At 42.1% G+C, this 20519-nt stretch overlaps 1 protein-coding gene across 1 annotated transcript in view; it reads left to right on the top strand.

The window, feature by feature from the left end:
* The window catches only part of ATP8A2 (ATPase phospholipid transporting 8A2), a 554076-nt gene that overhangs the window by 320801 nt on the left and 212756 nt on the right, over positions 1–20519 (top strand). The window contains exon 26 of the mRNA XM_014581486.4: positions 6528–6638. Coding sequence (XP_014436972.2) covers positions 6528–6638 — 111 coding nt within the window. The remainder of the gene's footprint in view (positions 1–6527; positions 6639–20519) is intronic.

Below are 20519 nucleotides of genomic sequence, written 5' to 3'. Positions count from 1 at the left end.
AGTCAATTACTCAAATACGAAAGAGCTGGTCAATATTTTGAGATAATTCAGGCAGTGACGGTTACAAGGGTGCGTGCTCCCAACTCATTCCATCAAATTCAGCCCTGATTACTAGCTGTATAGGCAATAGTAAGAAGAGGCCATGCAAATTAGGCTAGCTCTTTGTCTAACAAATCAAAATGTGAACATATTAAAAGCATCACAAGAAAAAAAAGAGGTTTTTGCTAATGCACATGCACTGTGAATGTTGTTAAATTCCAGCTAAGGTATTCTATATGTTCACTTGTGAGGTGAAAATCTTTAATATTTATATGGCTCAGTAATTTGGTAATAGTATAAGCAAGTTAATCAAGTCTAGAATGGGGTAATGATCAAAAGTCATTAATGTGTGCTGACTCTTTGGTGGTCTTTGAGAAATGAGTTGGGATTTCATGCTACAAGCTTGTGGTAGCCATCAGATGATGTTGCTATAAAATCTTCCTTTACAGTTGATCCTAAATGGCATCTTTATCTGAAATTTCAGCAGAGAGCTCCAGGATTGGAAAGGCAGAAAGGTAGACTTCCCTCTTACTCCTAAAAGTAGTTGCTCTGAACAGGTTGACACATTAACAGAGCAGTAAGGGAAACTTGCACTGCTGCTGCCATGTTGTATATATGTTCCATGGTCAGGCAGAGGGCCTCCGTATTCAAGGTTAGTCATCTGAGAATTTTCACAAGTACTAGTTAGTGCTTTTAAAATTTCAGGTTAAAAGGTTTATCCAATATTAGTTCAGCACTAGATAATAGTGTATTGCAAGTACAGTTACACAGTATAACACCAAAAAAAAAAAAAAAAACCCAGCAGGGCAACCTTTAACAGCCTTTGATCACAATATATGTACTGACCAGCAGTAGTCTCTACATTATTATGCCCTCTAGCATATATTGCTTTGAGGCACCATTCATTTAAAAAAAACAAAAAACTATAGATATAGGGATTTCATAAGATTCCATTTATTTATTAAAATGACAGTGTAAAACAATAAGTAGTCAGAGTTTTCTCCATAGATGACCTGTCACATTTTATTAACTTCTTTGGCGTTTAGTCTAATAACTTTTAACTTTGATGAAGTTGTTTGATATTTGTATGTCACTTGCTAATGGCTTTCGGGTTAATATAAAAATGGTGAAAATGTGTTGTGCTCAGTTTAACTGTGATTTTTGGATTATTGGCAATAGCAGTAGAGGTAATGTTCTAGTTAATGGTTTTATGTAAGTTTCTGGAAACAACAGCATACAGTTTTAATTCTGGAAACAAAATTTAAAATAACATATAATGGAACTGTTAATTTTGGGAGGAAAAGAATGTTTCTATTACTTGAAAGATTACAGTACAGGCAGTCCCCGAGTTACGTGGATCCGACTTATGTCGGATCCGCACTTACGAACGGGGCCTTCTCCCTGGTCTCCAGCAGACCAGGGAGAGGAAGCAAAGCGACGGAGCATGCGGGCAGCGGGCAGCCCAGACGCATCTGGGCTGTCCGCCGCCCGCGTGCTCCGAGGCTGTGCTCTGCTTTGCTCCCCGTCCCCCTGCCAGGGCAGAGCAAAGCCCCGGAGCACGCGGGCGGCGGACAGCCCAGATGCGTCTGGGCTGCCCGCTGCCCGCGTGTTCCGCCGCTTTGCTCCCCGTCCCCCTGGTCTTCAGACCAGGGGGACGGGGAGCAAAGCAGAGCAAAGCCACGGAGCCCGAGGGCAGCAGGACAGCCACGGCACGTCTGGGCTGTCCCACTGCCCCCGTGCTCCGCGGCTTTGCTCCGGGCGCCTGTGGTACAGCAGCTGGGGCGCTGCCGGTTGGTCCCGTAGCGCCGCTCTGGGTGCTACGGGACCAACCCGGCAGCACCCCAGCTGCTCTGCCCCAGGCGTCCTGATTCAGCCACTGCTGGTCAGTTTCAGCAGTGGCTGAATCAGGACGCCTGGGGCAGAGCAGCTTGGGTGCTGCTGGGTTGGTCCAGCGGTGGCGCTACTGGACCAACCCAGCAGCACCCCAGCTGCTCTGCCCCAGGCGTCCCCAAGTCAGCCGCTGCTGAAACTGACCAGTGGCTGACTACAGGAAGCCCCTGCCCCGGGCTTCCTGGAATCAGCCGCTGATCAGTTTCAGCAGCAGCTGACTTGGGGATGCCTGGGGTTCTTAAGTTGAATCTGTATGTAAGTCAGAACTGGCGTCCAGATTCAGCCGCTGTTGAAACTGATCAGTTTCAGCAGCGGCTGAATCTGGAGGCCAGTTCTGACTTACATACAGATTCAACTTAAGAACAAACCTATAGTCCCTATCTTGTACGTAACCCGGGGACTGCCTGTATATTTCTATGGTATGGTGACCCAAATTTCTGACATGCACTGATTAGTAAAATAAGATGGACTTATTTGCAATTGGAAAAAGACTAGGCTGAAGTAACACTAAATAGTTTTCAAAACAAAAATTTGGTCTTCATATGGTGTATTCTTCCTCAATGGAAACATATATAGTCACAACTTTAATGGAAATTATATTACTCCTTGAAGGGAGAATATGTTCTACTGAGTAATTTAAGTAGACATCTGCAATGTAGTATCTTATAACCAAATGATACTTTAAATCCAGTGATTCCAGAAGTGGGCACACACGGAAAAATAAAGCTCTGTATGAAGTACTCATTAAGGATTCCATGAGGAATCATATAATAAACCAAACAAATAGAAAGAAAATTTGCATCTGCCCCAGTGCCCCAAAGAATAACTTTCATCGGTATAGACAGCATGGATTTGAATCATCATTTTAATTAATTTTCAGAATTAATACTGAAGTTATTTAGATGGTTCTAAGCTGTAATACAGCTTTTTATTGAGAAGAGATATTTTTTATCCAGAGAAGGAATCTGAATTTTCTAGGCACCATTGCTTTTTTTGAATTCTTTAAAGAGGCAAATTGCCCATGGAAATACTTCATTTAAAATAAATGTTGGGTTTATTGATCTGTTTTGTTCCTAGGAAAGCCTGGGTTGTTTTCTGGGTGTTTTCTTTCTCCTAAATTTCACCATTTGTATTAAATGAGTACTGGTGCTCTAAAAACACCTTTTTATTTTGTAGCCCACCTCTCATTTTTAGATCAAGACTAGATCTCTTTCTAGAGGATGTGTTCTAGCTCAGATATATCAGATACATTGCAGTAGTTTCCAATCTTTTTGATACTGGGGACCGTCAAACCCATTCACAAACTCTTTGCATATTTACATATTAATTATGCAAATGATGAATATGCAAATAAAACGTTGCCAGTCCACCAAAAGCCCAGTCCACAGTGCCAGCTCTAACCCCTAGAGTTCCCCACCCCTCCACTAGCCCCCAGCACCAGCCACTGACCCCAGAGTCCCCTGCACCCAACCTCCCCAGTGCTAGCCTCCCGCCCTGAGAGCCCCTGAGTGCCAGCCCCCATCCCAAATGCCTCCGTGCCAGGCCCCGCCCCTTAGAGCCCACCACCACCAGACCCCCAGTAGTACCAGCCTCTTGTTTCCAGAACCTCACTGCACCCAGCCCCCCCAGAATCTCCCCTACTGCCAGCCCCTAGCATTAGCCCTGTCCCCAGAACCCTCCCGTGCCCTGCCCTCAAAGCCACCCCCACTACTAGCTCAGCCTCCAGAGCCCCCCAGCACTAGCCCTGCCCCTAGAGATCCCAGTGCCTGTCCTGCCCCCCTTACCTAGCCCTGCACTGCTGCCCGTGTCATGGAGGCTCTGGGAGACGGGGATGGGGTACACCACCCAGCACCTCTTCTCCCACAGCAGCTGTTGGGAGAGATATGTCCTGCCCCGGCCTCTCAGCCAGCCAGCGCCAGGCAGAGGCGGGGTCCCCTCCGGCCGCAGAAGAGTGCTTTCCTGCGTGGCTTAGAGTCTCCTCCCAGCTGCAGAAGAGCACTTTCCAGCACGGTGGGAGGGCTGTGCAGGGAAGTGCTCTTCCATGACTGGGAGGAGCCCCTGCCCAATGCTGGTTGGCTGAGACGCAGGGCAGGACACGCCTCTCCCAACAGCTGTGCTGGGAGCAGTGTACCCCAACCCTGGACACCAGAGCTTCCACCGCCTAGCAGCCAGAGGTCGGCGGCCTGGCAATTGGGAACCGTTGAAATATTAGAATTGGAAAAGGCTCAGAAAAGGGCAATAAAAATGAGTAGGGATATGGAACATCTTCTGTATGAGATGAGATTAATAAGACTGGAACTTTTCAGCTTGGAAAAGAGATGACGGGGGTGGTGGTATGATAGAGGTCTATAAAATCATGACTGGTGTAGAGAAAGTAGGTAAAGTACTATTTACTCCTCATAAAACAAGAACTAGGTCTAATAAAATGAAATTAATAGGCAGCAGGTTTAAAACAAATAAAAAGAAGTATTTCTTTACCCAGTGAACGGGATACCTATGGAGTTCTTTGTGGGAGGATGTTGTGAAGGCCAAGACTATAACAGGGTTCAAAAAAGACCTATATAAATTAATGGAAGCTATTAATCAGAATGGGTAGTGACAGTGTCCCTAACCTCTGTTTGCAGAAGCTAGGAATGAATGACAGGGAATGGATCACCTGTTCATTTCCTCCATGGCACCCAGCACTAGCCACTGTTTGGCAGACAGAATACTGGGCTAGCTGGACTTTTCGCTTGAACCTGTATGACCTTTTTATGTTCTTACAATTGCATGCAAAAATTACTGGAAGAGGTTTTATGGCTTGTATTATCAAGGAGCTTAGAGTAAATGATCACAGTGGTCTCTTTTGGCCTTACAATTTATAAGAGCCCGGCATTCAAGTATGCTCTGTATCTCATTTATTATTAGACCCCCATACACTTCCTGCAAACACTTACTCATGTAAGCAACTTAGTGCATGTCAACAGCTCCACTGAGCTCTGTTAAAATACATGGCTTTCTTCCATTTAATTCCTTGTCACAACTCAGTAGGAGAACTCACGTGTGTTTAAAGGTTCAGAACCTTATTCTTTGTCCATTGCATCATTTCCCCAGCTCTTTTAGGTAGCACTTTAGCATTTTTCTTGAACAATTACAAACCCAGAGAGTAGCATTATGGTAAGGAAATCATTATTAAAATTGTATGAGGGATGGCTACACCATTTGTGCAGTTTTTCCTCTGGGGTTTTTCTACACAGTGTATCCGTGGATTACATGCCAGCCTTGCTGGAGTTCATACTTTATGTTGCACTGTCAAAGTATTAATCTTGGGATACATTAAAGTTGTGGCAGGACTGAAGAGAGAGGGTCAGTTGGTAGATAGATAATGGATTAGCACATTTATTTAGCCATTCACTCTTAGTTATCTACTTTGCAATCCTGATGCAGGCTAGAGAGAGACTGAATGCAAGGTGAATTATAATGTGGGTTTCTTTGTTTTCTGATATTTTGCTAAAATACCACCAGACAACCTGTTCTTGTGTTATCTGAGGCAAATGCATTAAGTGCTGAAGATCTTGGGAGAGAGGCTATATATCGTGAAAATTCTCGCTTATGTTTGGAGAGCCCACAGTTTCAGATGGGCTTTGGATGAATCATAAATTTGAACTCCAAACCTTTTGGGGTGGCATATCACTAGCCCCAAAGTGGAAATGAGTTGTTTGGCATCCTTTTAGTTCCCATGAAACCATCACACAAAATAGTGAAATTCAGTCTCTGCTCATGGGAGGCCGGCCTGAGGTTGAACTAAAAGGAATGTTGCAAGACACAAGTGGCTTCCTTGACAGAGTTTCCATATTTCCTGCCCACACTGTGGGCATGAACCTTCTCTTGTCGAAAACAATGTGAAAATCTCATTGAATTAAATAGGGTTAGCACTGAGTCATCTTAGTAGTTCAAACCAGTATTATTAGGCACCAGTTTCCATAAATATTAGATACATTTACTGGCAGGGTTTATTTAAGAGGGGAAGAAAATACAGTTTTATGATGCTCATATTGTGACCATATTTATGATGATCTAGTGGACTGTAAATGTTATATAAATGTATTAATTCACATCTTCTTTCAAAAGCTAGTAGTGCTCTTTCTTTCCCTTTTGAGCATTGTGCCTCTTGAGTTTCCATTTTAACCCTAATTACCATTTCACTTCTTTTAAAACACAAAGAAGCTCCTTCTACCACGCCCTTATCATTAAACCCTCAAACACAATAATCTTCTCTTACAATGAAACGAAGAGTTCATATTTATATTTAATCCAGTAGGCCCTAATGTGTTAACCTTGCTTCATTTTGCTATCAGGATAGTAGTAATAATTGATGGCTTGTTGCTGTTTAAAGCAAATGAGGACCAAATTTATGGAACTGTGTTTAAAAGATTTACTGAAAAAAAGGAATGTTTTGCTGGGTTTGTTTTAGCATTTTGTTTGTGGTAATTTATCAAGATTACTCTCAGGGAAAATAAGTTCTTGGAATGGATCTAATAGCTGATATAAGGTTTACTTTATATAGAGAGCTGTAAAATGTGAGGCTATTTTACTTATGTCCATTTATCTTCTTCTAGTTTTCTTACTTGGAGAAACTACTATTAGTCCATGGAGCCTGGAGTTACAATCGAGTGACTAAATGCATACTGTATTGCTTCTACAAGAATGTGGTCTTATATATTATTGAGGTAAGAACAATCAAGAGGATGGGCTTTGGCAATAGGGTTACCAGTGGTTTCAAAAAAAATACCGGACACACTTGATCTCAGATTGGGGGGGGGGGGGGGACTGGCTGGCAGGGAAGTGGGGCTGGCAGGGAGCAGGTCGGGGGGAGCAGGTCTGGCAGGGGGAGATCGGGGAGGCGGGGGAACCAACCGGCGGGAAATAGGGCTGACCGGGAGTGGGTTGCGGGGAGCGGGACTAGCCGGGAGGAGGTCGGGGGGAGCAGGGCTGACCAGGGGGGACGAGCGGGGGGGAACCAGCCGGCAGGGAGCGGGGCTGGCCTGGGCGCACGGAGATCCCGGGGTGCTGCCCGGCCCATGCACGGTCCTGGCGCAGCGCACGGGTGAGTCTGGCCCGGGAGATTCCATCCTGCCCCAGCCTGGCCCCCCTCCTCTCTACTGTGTAGTTGCAGTGTGAGTGTATCTACCAGCCAGGCAGTATGCAAATAAGTACTGATACTCATGATAATAATAAAACTTACTTAATTAGAAAGTACCAAACATTTATATGTCCGGTATTTTCTCAATTTATTTCCCGGACAGAATGCTCCAATACTGTCCGGTTCAAAACCTATTTGGCAATGGGTAAATTTGGTTTGACAAACATTAACAGTTGCAATTAGTAAATTAAATGTAAATTAGTAACATTTAATTTTAAAACAAAGAAATGTTCTCTTTGTGTGATATGTATCCATTGTGTGACCTTCACTGCCAGAAGATGGCATAGATAGTGAAGTTGAATTTTAAGAGGTTGGATACATTTATGACCTTTAATAATCTATGTGGTTGTGCATGTCAATATGATAGGAGAAATCAAACATCATTTGCAATGTGTAAACTGATTGTAGCAATTGTCAGGAAGGAATCATCCCCTAATGCATATTATTGCACATTTGGCAATGAACATTACAAAGCTACCAGATGAACCAATAATCTGATCTGCTATGGCAAATTCTCTGTTGCTGTATCACTGCTCAAAATCTGTTCTAAAAAAATAGTTGAAGGTTTTTCTTCATTCTATCCAATAAACAGGTGCTAAGAGAGAGCTATAATAAAGAACAAAATGAGAACCTTCTAATTAGTCAGCCACTTACAGTAGATTACAAGAGACACTCAGTCAAAAATGTTTTACTGTTCAATAAATCATACCGTGATTGGTGTGTATGTCTGACTCTCTCAGGATCTAATAATCTTTATGCATGTATAATTTTCATGGTGAACAGGAGTTCTCAGCAAACATGTTCCATTTTTTCTTAAATGTATCTGAATGACCTCTACTTTTGGAGTTTTATCATTTCCACTGCAGTTCAAAGTCTATTGGCTACATATGAACAACTGAAGAGTCAAACTGTCATTTCCAACTGCTTCTATGTCAGTAGTGCATTTAGCCCTCCAGCACCATACCACTTTCTTTCATTGTGTGAGAGTGGCATAGCTAAGAGTGATACACAGCCATTTCAGTTGTACAGAATAGTATGAGAAATGCCAGTTTCTCCTACTTATGGTTGTAAATTTTGTTTCAGCCAGATACTGATTTTCCTCTGTCTTTGCCAAAACTTAATTCTATGTACCTGATATTTCACAGGCAGGGTCTTATCACAGTGTAGTGTGTTTTTCGGTTGGTTGGTTGGTTGGTTGGTTTGGGTTTTTTGTTGTTGTTTTTGTTGTTCTTCGTATAAATTAGACAAGATATTGGGGAGATTGGGGAGTTCTAATATGAGCTAATCTCACTTCTTGAATATTTTTTTATACCGATTCTTTGGTTCATACTTACAAAAAAGTTTTTAGTAAGCAACTGTAAACATTGCTGGAGATGAAAATAATTAGCACTGAAGCAAAATATGAATAATTAAAGGGGCATTGCCAAATTTTAAAAGATTTATCTCTGTCTCTTTTTTTGGAATACCTTAGCAGTGTCATAATAATTTTTTCTGAAAGAGATTTTATTTCTATTTCGTAAGACCTTTTTAAAAAATTGCATGTCTTATAGTTTATGCTCTACATGGCTCAGCTTCAATAATTATTGTTTACAACATAATAAAAATATTATGTAATAATATTACAAGGCTAAATTATAACTCCCCGTATGTGAAAAGGCTGAAAGGTCTTTCATGGAAGGGCTAAATTGGTGAAGAACTTTCTGACCTCAAGCCTGGGGTGTTTCTATTAAAGCATCTTGTTCTGGGGAGGGGTCTTCCGAACCTTAAGACCATAGGATCATAGAAGATTAGGGTTGGAAGAGATCTCATGAGGTCATCTAGTCTAACCCCTGCTCAAATCAGGACCATCCACCACAACTCAGTCATCTCAGCTAAAATGTCCTTAGATGATGCTGAAAATGCAGGTCTGCTCTGAGAGTACACTGTGTAAAGATGGCCTCTTCTTCTTTCTACCCTCAACTGCTTCCTTTGAGTATTCAGAGACTTGTCTGTGTGCTTCATTGCCAGAAATTAGCTTTCACAGGTTGAACCTCTCTAGTCCTGCATATGGTCCGGCAACATCTATGATCCGGCATGATTTTAGTTAGCTGAATGTCCACTTATCATGGGTGTGGCCAAGTTTCCTGCGGTCCCATAAAATTTGTTTACAGCCGCCAGTCCTGGCTCTCAGTATCCGGTGCTGTTATGTAGCTATAATTTACCCCTAAATGTCTTCTACATGCCCAGTAAGCCATGGAAGAGTTGCTAATACTGTTAGACAATATAGACTTCCTGTGGTTTGGCAAATTCTCTGGTTCAGCACAGATTAAGTCCCAAGGGTGTCGGACTAGAGTGGTTCAATTTGTACTCCTTTGTAGTTCTGTTCACACTCCAGAGCCAGTATGGCTAAGAATTAACTGGATTCCATTTGGGCTAATGCATCAGCAGAATAGAATTGTTAATGACAGTAATTTTGTTGCAGGGGTCAAGCTGTGCCCCTGGATATACCTGTACATCTGCATTGCATTGCATATCTGTAAGATTCACTCACAAGGAAGCTGCTGCTGGTGGTGGACTATAGGAGGGAGCAGAATTTGAAGCTTGCGTATCTAAGGGCAGGAGCTGACTTCCAGATTGTGATTTTCAGCTCATATATTGAATTTTCAGCCCTACAGATTTGAAAAAAAATGGATTTATAAACTTAGCAAAATTGACCTTGAACCTGTTGAGACACAACAAATATTGAATCCCAGACTGCTATCCCTGGTGTCACTTTCCAGACTACAATTAAACTTTTTGGCTTTACACAAGGAAGGCCATGGTATTTTGCATTTCTAGTGCAAGGCCTTTGAGTGGCATGGTGATCACAGGAAAAAGAATCATAGAATCATAGAATAATAGTACTGGAAGGGACCTCAAGAGGTCATCGAGTTCAGCCCGCCGCCCTCAAGGCAGGACCAAGCTCCACTTAGAAACAAAACTTACAGCTTTTGAAATTCCCACTTCCCTCTATAGTAGTACAGCACCTTGTAGCTGCTGCAGCATTAATTTTTGTTCCCCAGTAGTCTCAGCAAGCTTGGACTTTATCTGCCCCTGTCTGTTTTGACTTGCCATGTGTGGAGCCTTTTTTTCTTTGACATCACAGTGAAACCAGAGTTTGTACCTGAGTTACATTCCAAGCTAATTTTCACAAGACTATACTGAGTGACTATTCGTAAAGTTGAACTGAGAGCATGCCAGCCACTGTGACACCATTGTTAGTTATGCCTTCATTACCATATGTGTTTTATTTCTCTGGAAATTTAACACCTGAAGTAAGCTTTATGTAACTGAATTTCACAGGCCTGCAATGCTGAATCTCCTTGTAATTCTTTTTGTTCCTATCTTCTCACATAAGTCACAGTATAGAATGAGAGGTTGTTAGCAATGAGGAAGCCAGAGTACAGCCAGGCATGAAAGTCAGAGAGCTTCAGTTAGGAGAAGAGCGAACTTGGGTTAAACAAACAAAAAGGAATAGCTGAAGCACTCATTATCCTCTGCCCCCTTCCTCCCATCATTTCTGGGTGCATGGATCATCATACAGCTCAAAACCAGTAGCAGATTTAAAAATTGGACTAAAAAATGTGACAGAGCCAGGAAGAATCCAACAATTCTATCTCACACACTGTGATCTTCCATGCTCTTGTGATTAATTTCCTCCAACTTCTTGGAAGAGCGTTATTCAAAGCACAAAATTCTGGACCTAGATATCAGGTGCACTCTCTTTCTTTGTGCCATGGGTGTAACCTGGAAACTAACAGTTCTGAATGACATCAAGTGCCTCGACATGGAATGGGAAGATTTGGAGAGAAGGGCAGTTGATAGGCAAGGATGGGAAATGGTGGTGACCCAGTGTGCAAAATAGCACAGGATGGACTAAGGTCTAAAGTTACTTGTACTGGAGTCTGCTGAGCTGAACCTGGTGACTTTTTGTGCAGTGGCTGTGTGATGGTATTTTTGTGAATAGGGTGGGTTATATGAAGCTCTTTAAATACATGAGCTTGCTATTTAGCTGCATTCATTGTTGCTGGAATGTATGCCCATATTAAAACTGTGTCCTATGACAAGAGGGCTAAAATGTAGTAAAATGTAGTAGCAGAATGTAGCTCTTAGAAACAAGAGAATTCAAGAAGATATCTAGATGAAACTAAATCCTCATATTCTGCAGATCTGGATTGACACCCATTTAATATCTGTGCTTTTTGTTTTTAAATGACGTGAATTTGAATACTTATGAGCTATGATTTCAAATGTAAAGGGACGCAGACACAGGAATCTCTCTCATGTAATGTGTAGAGAAATTGAAACGTGGCAAGATCAGAAATGCCAGGGAAAAGTTCAAACCACTTGGGAGCGATACCTTGATCAGTATAGGGAAGGCAGGAGTCTAGTCAGACAGAATTACACAGGAAATGGATGCTGGTTCTTTCATTGGAACAAATTAATTAAGTTAGTTAGTACAATGAAGCCTAATGGCCCAATGAAGGATCAAGGCTCCCTTGTAGTAAATACTGTACAAACAAGTAGAAATGATAGTGTTTGCATCAGAGGTCTCACAATCTAGGACTGTGACAAGACTCACCTGGTGAAAGAAACCGAAAAGGGGAATACTGATGGGACAATGAGGTATCAGTAAGAGGAATGAGTTATGAATAGCATTTTTCTCAGCTTATCATCTGCCTGGCCATTATCAGAGGCCAAGTTTTCTAGTAGTTATGACAGATATAAATCTTATGGTAAGATTTGAAGGTGGTGGCTTCATAGATGTTTAGGAGGTTTTTTTCCCTATGTGTAAGGGCAGCATGGGGAAAAGCCAACAAAGGTGCTAGAGCAGAACAAGACACTAAGCCATCAGCCTCATAGTTTTCCCATTTGTACCTACGAAAAAGTCTAAGTAAATTCATTCTTGCTTAGACGAATGTACTTTTAAAAATGTCAGATTTGTGAGTCCTAGAAGATTGGATTATGTGTGACTTGTGAGGTCCTTGTAACCACCATTTTGGACTTGTCCAATAGAACATGGGGCCTGGAACCACTTTTTAAATAGTTAAAGCTTCATATTGTTTTTAAAATCCTGTTTTTGATTTAAAAACTTTAAAAAATCTTCCTTTCATTGGAAGCAACCATAAGTATTTAATCTGTAGAATCTAAAATGGAGAGATTCCCCAAGACACTACAGAATCTGACACTTTCAAGTGGTAGGTGTTGTAACTGAAGTTACAAAGCAACTTTCTATAATGCATTTTTCTAAATAATACATCATTTCATCCGATATCCAAAATATAGGCATACCTGTGCTATGTAATTATTGAGCCAAACTTTCAAAATTTTGTAAAAACCTAGAGCTACACACAAAGGTATACAGACACTTGAGTTCCGTATCATGACTGGGCATAAAAGTTAGTTATTTACCCATGCAAATAGCCAGTTTGGAAATTTAAGTTTGCACATGCAACTATCCAGTCTGCTGGGGGTTGAAAGATTTGTTGGGCCCCTGGCCAAAGGGAAGAGACCAGTTCTGCACTCCCCAGAAGGGCTGGGGGCCTCAGGCAGAAGGGGTGGGGCTGGGTATAGCCAACTATCAGTGCCGACCAGAGCATGCAACGCCGTGCCACCCCTACCCCAGCCAGCCCGCAGAACCACCTGGGGTTCTGGCAGCAATTTAAGGGGTTTGGGGCTCCATCCACTGTCTCATCCACAGTAGCAATGGTGGCAGCCGGGAGCCCCTGACCCATTTGAATCACTGGCCCTGGGGCAGTTGCCCCTCCCCACTCCACAGTCGGTGGGCCTGTGTGCATGTGTACTGGTAGCAGCAGTTGTGCCTATTAATTAAGCATACATAAATCATACACACACACATTTTGGCATACATCCTTGGGCTTTGGAGTTTTTTAAATCTGGCTTTTAAATGTCTTCATGCAGATAAATGTCCATCTGTAGAAAAGAAGTTCTTCTCAATGGATAGTTTCACAGAACAATTCTGTGTCATGGCTATGTTGGTAAACATCCAAATAATATGAATCAAACTTTAACTAGAGCAGCATATCTTCATGAGAAGCTCAGATACCATGATGATGGACACAATATAAGTAGCTAAGTTTCAGGAGCTTGTATTTTTATACTTTTATTTTTAAATTTCCTTCTTTCAGAGTCTTTCTTTTCTATATAGAGCTTCTTTTTATCAGCTTCATATCCAGAAGTAACAAAAGTTTTGCTGGAAGATCTAGATCAGCATAAGATACAGGTAAACAAATACCCAGAATATGTGCATCATATATACTCAAATTCAGAAAAACTATTCTGAATTATTATGGAGGACATAAAGCAGATCCTTAAAATGGCATTCCAAAATGTTGTTTCAAATAAAATGAGATATGGTTTATGCATATCACATTACCCTAATCCAAAAATGTCTAGGAAGTGATTATATACCCTTTGATTTTTATTTCTTTGAAAAATGTATCCAAATTTCTCTTCAACCAGTTTACAACTGCTAGTCTCTATTGCTGCTTCTACACTTGATTCCATATTGCAACCCCCTGTTGTGTAAAGAAATTGTTTCAATTGCTCTTAGGCAAGTCCCTTCCTCAATTTTAATCCATGATTGACTTCCTGTTTTGGGGTTCCTAATTTAGTATGTTAATCCCATGAGTTTTGAAGGAGTCAGTCACAAAGATAAATCCATGCAATATTTCCTTTCTTTGAAGTAATGTATGCTGCACATGAATCATTAGAGGAGAGTCCTTCTTTATTAAAAGGTTTTGCCTCAAGTGCCAGATTGACAATGTTTAACATTTTTCACATGTTCAGCCACAAATGGATCAAGCACACATTTTTTGCTTGCTTGAATGTTTGTTTGTTCTGACCATACCCTGGAATACATCCTAGAGATGGCATAGTTGTTAATTCAACAAAGTACCATTATTATGAATGACAAATTAGACTCCATGCTAGGTCCCAAAATATTTGAGTGCCTTATGCAACATCTGCAAGTACCAGTGCATGTTGCAAAAGATTCTAGTGCGGGAAAGGATTTCTTTTGATATTTTATTGTGGAAGGTATTATGCCTGGAGCTAAGAGAGCCCTTAGATTTGTATACCTTAGAAAGACATGTTGAATATGACAAATACAAAGTGTGCATCTCTGTGTGTGATGTTTTCCCTTGCTCTATATGAAATGCTATGATTCCCACATGGAGGCTAATCAGAGAAAAATGATGAGGCTGTCTTGTAAAACTGGTGTTTTCCTTGTGTATAAAATACATCAGTAATCAATCTCTTCAGCCATGGATTTTTCAAAGGAGAAATTCTATATCTATTACAGATTTTAGAGATTTTATTGGTTTGTCTAAGAACTCCTCCTAAATGGTAAGAGCTAAGACCAAATTCAGTCTTATCATAACTGAAAGCAACATAAGGTTTTGGTTGTGCCAGGAAAATGGGATGTGCCTAGAATGGGGTTGCCTCTCATAAAATCAAACAGAAAAGAAACAGAATCACCAAATCAAAAGTGACATAACTGAGCGAATGTTAAAAGAGACCGAACCAAGATGAGCCAGAAAAATAGGGAAAACCTGGAATAGGATTGCTTTTCCATAAACATTACAGAAAAGAGATAAAATGGAGAAATTTGGAGAAGTGCTTTGGCACAGTTAAATCAATGCTTAAGTTTTAAAAACTAGAAGAAAATGTTATTGGAAACCAAAGTGAAGATAGCCCTGCAATGTTTTTGTTAAAACATAGCAAATAATAAGAGTAAAGAATGAAGAAAAAATACTCTTGAATTCCAATTTAAAAAATTTACTAATAAAATGTAAACAGAAAGCTGAAATTAAAATTAACTTCATAAAAATAACACAACTTTTTTTTAAACCAATCATTTAAATAAAGCATTTACATTTTCCTTTTATTTAAGAAAAACTTAATTGAGTTATTGACCCGAGCAACATATGGGTACATCTGCCAGAAATAAATATACACACATCTCCAGTCTCTCATGAATCGTTGTCACCAATGGAAATACATTGTAACATTGAAAGGGAAGAATATAGAGCCTAGATAAGCTCTGGTGATGTAGAATCATCCTGGAGAGATGAAGTGAAGCCCAGTATTGTAGCTTTTGTTTTGTTATAAAATTATACCTGAAATTACAACATTCTGATATGTGTGGAAAGGAGATCAGAATCAGGCCTGATCTCTGCAGCAGAAGTAATTTTAAAATTTCAGGTTATATAATATAACCAGCTCTAACAATCTTTTGCTTAGTTAATTTGAAGCTATTTTTGTTCCTTTCAAATTCTTTTTAAATAGTTCAGTAATTTTTGGTTCTTGTTGTATCAGTAAAAACGAAGGGGGAGTCTGCTTTCCCTTACACCAGTATCAATTCAGTAACCATATTGAAATCATAAAGATTTTAGAGGAGAATCATTTACAAACTGTAAATTCATATCAACATTAGAAAGTGTAAATGGGTATTATAAGGGAATGACCTGTGTTTAGTGAGTTCGTGTTACAAACATCCAACCAAAGGGACTGTCATAGGATGGCCCTGGTTGGCGTGCCCTCTGGTGGCAGGCCATTTCATGACAGGCACACCTGCCTCAGTTTCCCTTTTCCAAGACTCCAGTCACTTTTTGTAAAATTAGTGTCTAGTTCAAGGGTCAGCGACCTTTCAGAAATGGTGTGCCAAGATTTAACTTTCCCCATCCCCCTCAGTGAAAGCCCTGCCCCTTCCCATCCTGCCCCCGCATCCTCCTTCACCCACCTACTGTCCCCACATCCCTATGCCCCCCGTGCATACACCTGCAGGGCAGCAGCACTGGGACTTGCAGCCCTCTGGGAGCAGCACTGGGGCGAAGAGGGGCTGGGGAGGCAGAGTTGTGTCCCTGCCTGGCCCAGCCCTTTGCCCAGGGCTCGCCCCTCACCTGCAGGCTGTGGCTTTGGGAATGGGGCAGTCAGAGGCCAGGGCTGTTTCCAGTCCCTGGCTGGGCTCAGCGTGTTACTGGGGAAAGGTCTCCCAGCCTGTGGGGAGCAGCTGCAGCTTAGCCCAGGCCCCAGTGCCCCATGGATGTGGCAGTAGCATGTGACTGGCCGTGCTACCCCGATCTGCGGAGCAGCCCCAGCCCTGTTCCCTCCTGGAGCAGGAGGCAGAGCCTGTAGTGGAGGAAAGGGGTGTTAAGCCCTTAGCTTCCAGGAGCTACACAGCCCAGGGATGCGGAGCCCAGTGAAGGGTCACCCCACGTCACCTGTTCTGCTTGCCAGGCTGCCCGGCCCCTATACCATGCTGCTTGTGCCATAAAAAATCTTCTTGTGTGCCATTTATGGCACGTGTTCTGTACGTTGCTGACCCCGGTCTAGTCTAAGAATATAGTTAAAGTAGTCTCCAACAAAAGTCACAAATATAGTCTATTTCCCATGCCTGATGTATATAGTCCTTAATACCCTGCTCTTCCAAGTGAGCACCCTCCACCAGCCTCTCTGCTGTGGGTCCTCCTGTACCAGCCTCTGGTGTCTTCTTTATTGGTTCTCTTCTGTCTCTCTGCCATGACATCCAATCCTGGTCTTCTAAATAGGAACCTCTCTCCTGGGAGATTGTCCCCCTAGCACATCAGCTCTCACTCCCATTAACCCTCTCTCTGTTCATCTGGGTTCAGTCCTCCAGCTGTGGCAAGTTCCCATTGTTCCCCTGAGTTCAGCTCTCTCCATCCCTTGCTTTGTCTGTCCAGTGTAGAGCCAGAAGGCAACTGCCTGTGCTGCTACCTAGCCTTCAGCCCTCTGGTCATGACGCTATAGATTAAAGATGTCATAAGAATGGCCATACCAGGTCAGACCAAAGGTCCATCCAACCCAGTATCCTGTCTTCTGACAGTGCCAATGCTAGGTGTTCCCAGAGGGAATGAACAGAATAGGGAATCATTTTCCCTTTCAAGGGCTAAAATCTTCCAACTTTCATTGAATTTTAAAACACATGTGCTTGCACGGCACTTTCTAATATCTTGGATCCAACAGAGAGTTTGTGAACTTAAGTAGAATCACACACTAAGGAATTCACTGTGCCACTGCCAGAGAGTCCTTTTGGCCAGAATCTATCACCAAATACTGTCAGACAGTAATTTCATTCACAGTGGTTTATATTACAACTTTGAAAGGGAAGCAAAATACTTTTAAAATACACCCAAAATGCCAATCTCATCATTTCAACCTACGAATAAAAATAGTGATTTTAATAAACTTCCTTGTGAACAAGAGGCTTATAAGACCTGGTTCTGCTCTCAGTTATTCCAAAGTAAACCAGGAGTAACTCTACTACAGTTAATGGAGTTACACCTTTACAAACCTGGTATAAGTGAAACTAATATGTGGGCTGTGGGATATATCTTATCATAGATAGTACTCAATTTTAAAATAGCTGTCTTATTATTAGCCCCCATCACAGGGTGTCTGACCTCAGTAAATTAAATAGGTTCAGCTCCCCTGTGCTAGAACAAGTGCCCCCATTTGGCTAATTAGGAGGGTGAGGCAGCACTAGGTGGCTATAGAGCACAGGGGAAGATCTGAGGGGAGAGATCCAGCATCCCAGAGTGCTCTTTGCTCGTCTCTGGAATGCTTTGTTGGGTCAATGTCCCTTCCTGTAGTTGCCCTTCATCAGTCTCTGTCTCACTCTTTCAAGACTCTGCTGCCCCCAATTCACGGGTTAATCCTCTAGGGCTCTCCTTTCAGGAGTGGATGTGTATCCAAATCTCTAGGGTCTTACTGTCCCAGGCAGTTTTCCCTTTCACTGCCCCTTAACTGCCAATTCCACAGCAGCTGGTAGGGAAACCCAGGCCTGCCCTCTATTTTGGGGTCCAGCCCAAGGACCCTACAACTAGTAGTCAAAGCCTGCATAATTCTAACCCTTACTGTTCTATCCCTTTGCTACTGCCCATCCTGCCATCTCTCAGCCTAACAGTGACTGAAGCCAGCCAGCTTTCCTCACTCTCTCTGTAGCCCCTTTCTGCTCTCGGCTTCTGGGCTTTATATAGGCCCCTCCTGCTGCTGTCAGGCTGAACTTCCTCTTTAATTAATCCTCATTGCTCCTTGGCTCCGGCTGCAGGTGCCGTCTGTGCAGTAAATTGGCCCACCTAACCACCCTCCCCCTTGGGGCCTTGTGGACAATGGCTATCCCATCACACTCTGAGAGGGGAAACCAGTAAACCAGCATGGGCAGGAAGCCTGACCAAACTGGCAACTCTGGCCAAATAGATGAGCAGCCCATCCTGGAGTTTGGTCCAGGATCTGCCACCATCATTTGGACAAGAAGGCCAGTGCAATGATGGATTCCTGAAGTTACGTAGCATGTTAGGCTCCCTTTTTCCTCCAGTGCTTCCACTCTATCAGGATATAATATTTGGCTCCCTGGAGGCCCTGATCATCTGTGCATGGTAAAGGGGCAGTAGCACCATTGTCCAAGAGTGTATGGCATGAACTGCTGTCGCAAAGAGGCCTCAAGAGATCAGCCTCGCTATCACCCCACCCTATCCATCCATAGAAGTCCCCTGAGTAGGACCAGACCTTTGAGTTGCAGTGTTGTCCTCTGTCTGAGAGTGGGGCATGAGTCATCGAGAGATTAAATAGGTTGGTTTCATCTGTTTGCAATTCTCTTAGTAGATGTAAGTGTAATGGTATATTGCTGAAGATCTGGCAGAGTTATATGGGCTATCACATACAGACTGGAGATTGGTGTATAATTAAAACAACCGCTAATAATAAAATAAAAACAAAAGTGGCTGAATTCCGCTCACTGTTGACAAGCTGAGTGTGGTGTCTACAAATATCTGGAGTAAACACCAGGAACAAGCACTTTGAATATGTACGAAGGATGAAGGAGTCTGCTTCCCAGAAGGTTCCCAATAGTTTTGTACCAAGCTGGTACAGGAAGAGCTTTGATTATTAATAATTTGTGTGATGAACTGCACCTTGTAAGGAATAACTTGGCATCTGTTGTCAGCTCAATGAGGACCGTTCCAATTTTCTTACCTGACTGAAAATCATCTTTTGTGTCTTGCCAGCTGCTTATGCTGGTGCAGAACAAATATAGGCTCCTAGACACCGGTGAGTGTTCATGAAGTAGTCTGCCTTTCTTTAATTTGATTCAATTCAATCAACATTCTGAAATGTGTCTTGGGGCCCACTCCTGGGAACATATACTCCTGTAGGTTTAATGCTTGCTGCTATGAGTGGTCTCATTGAAGCCAATGGATACAGCAAACTAAGTAACTTTACTCTGCTTTGCTTTGCAGCTTCTTTTGACAACATAGCCCTAACTTTGTCCCTTCAAGTTTGAGTGATGTAATAATTTTGTGTGGTATTTCAGCCCATGCATAGTTGCATTTCACTGGCATCTGAATTGAATTCCAAGTACTGTAGTTGGAAGCTGCATGATCTGTAATAAAATATTTCAGGATCAGGCCCTTTGATATTCCTTGAATATTGATTATTTAATAATAAACTTGGAACTCCTAGCCTAGAGCATTTACCTTTCATTGAAAGTTCTCCACATGCTTTACAGACATTGCCACGATGCCTCTGCAAAGTACAATAAATAGGTACTATGATCATTTTATAGACAGATACACTGCCCCAAGCTCAAGAATGTTGGAACATAAGATGAGTTGTTATCCATCAGGAACTATAGAGAAAACACTGGAAAGCAAACTGCAGTTGCCAATCTTGGAATGTAGCTGGCACATCTACACCTTAATCTCTGTAATAGAAAGAAAGTGCCAATAGATTTTTAATGACGTGATCAGGACTCAGAGTTAAAAGACCTGGCTCTTCAGCTTGCCAACATGACTTAATGCATCTAGGATTTCTTTGTATACCTGCCATGCAAGTAGTGAATTTATTGGGCCCAGCTTAGTTTGTGAGACCTGTCAGGGTCCTGACACAAAGTCAGGATTGAGCAAATACAGGCTTTGATGAGCAAATACAGGCTTTGGGTTTTTTGGACTACTGAAAAACATTTTTTTCCAATTCACTTCAATGAATACCAGCAACAAAACATTTCTGTCCAGTCTCACAATTAATCACCAGAGATATTTTTTTAATATGGGGATTTATAATTGGAGTCTACAGCACAGTTTCTACATACATGTACAGAATTTAGAGCAAAATACTGTACATAACATATGTAAAGGGCAGAATTTGGGATATGCAATTCAGTGCACCATTTTCATGTTAGTTCCTTGGGCTGAACTATGTTGGGTAGGGGAGTAGAGAACAATGACAACTCTGCATCTTCCAGGGATGTTTCCGATGTGGGGGAAACCCTTTACTGGTGCTGTTAAATTGGCATTATGAATGCTTTTTCGTGCCAGAGCAGTTGAAAGTAGTAGTAGTGAGACCAAGGATC

The sequence above is a fragment of the Pelodiscus sinensis genome, chromosome 1, assembly GCF_052426305.1.
Source record: "Pelodiscus sinensis isolate ZL-2025 chromosome 1, ASM5242630v1, whole genome shotgun sequence".
Taxonomy (NCBI): Eukaryota; Metazoa; Chordata; order Testudines; family Trionychidae; genus Pelodiscus; species Pelodiscus sinensis.
The sequence above is the reverse complement of the archived record's forward strand: the minus strand, read 5'-3'. Positions and strand labels throughout refer to the sequence as shown.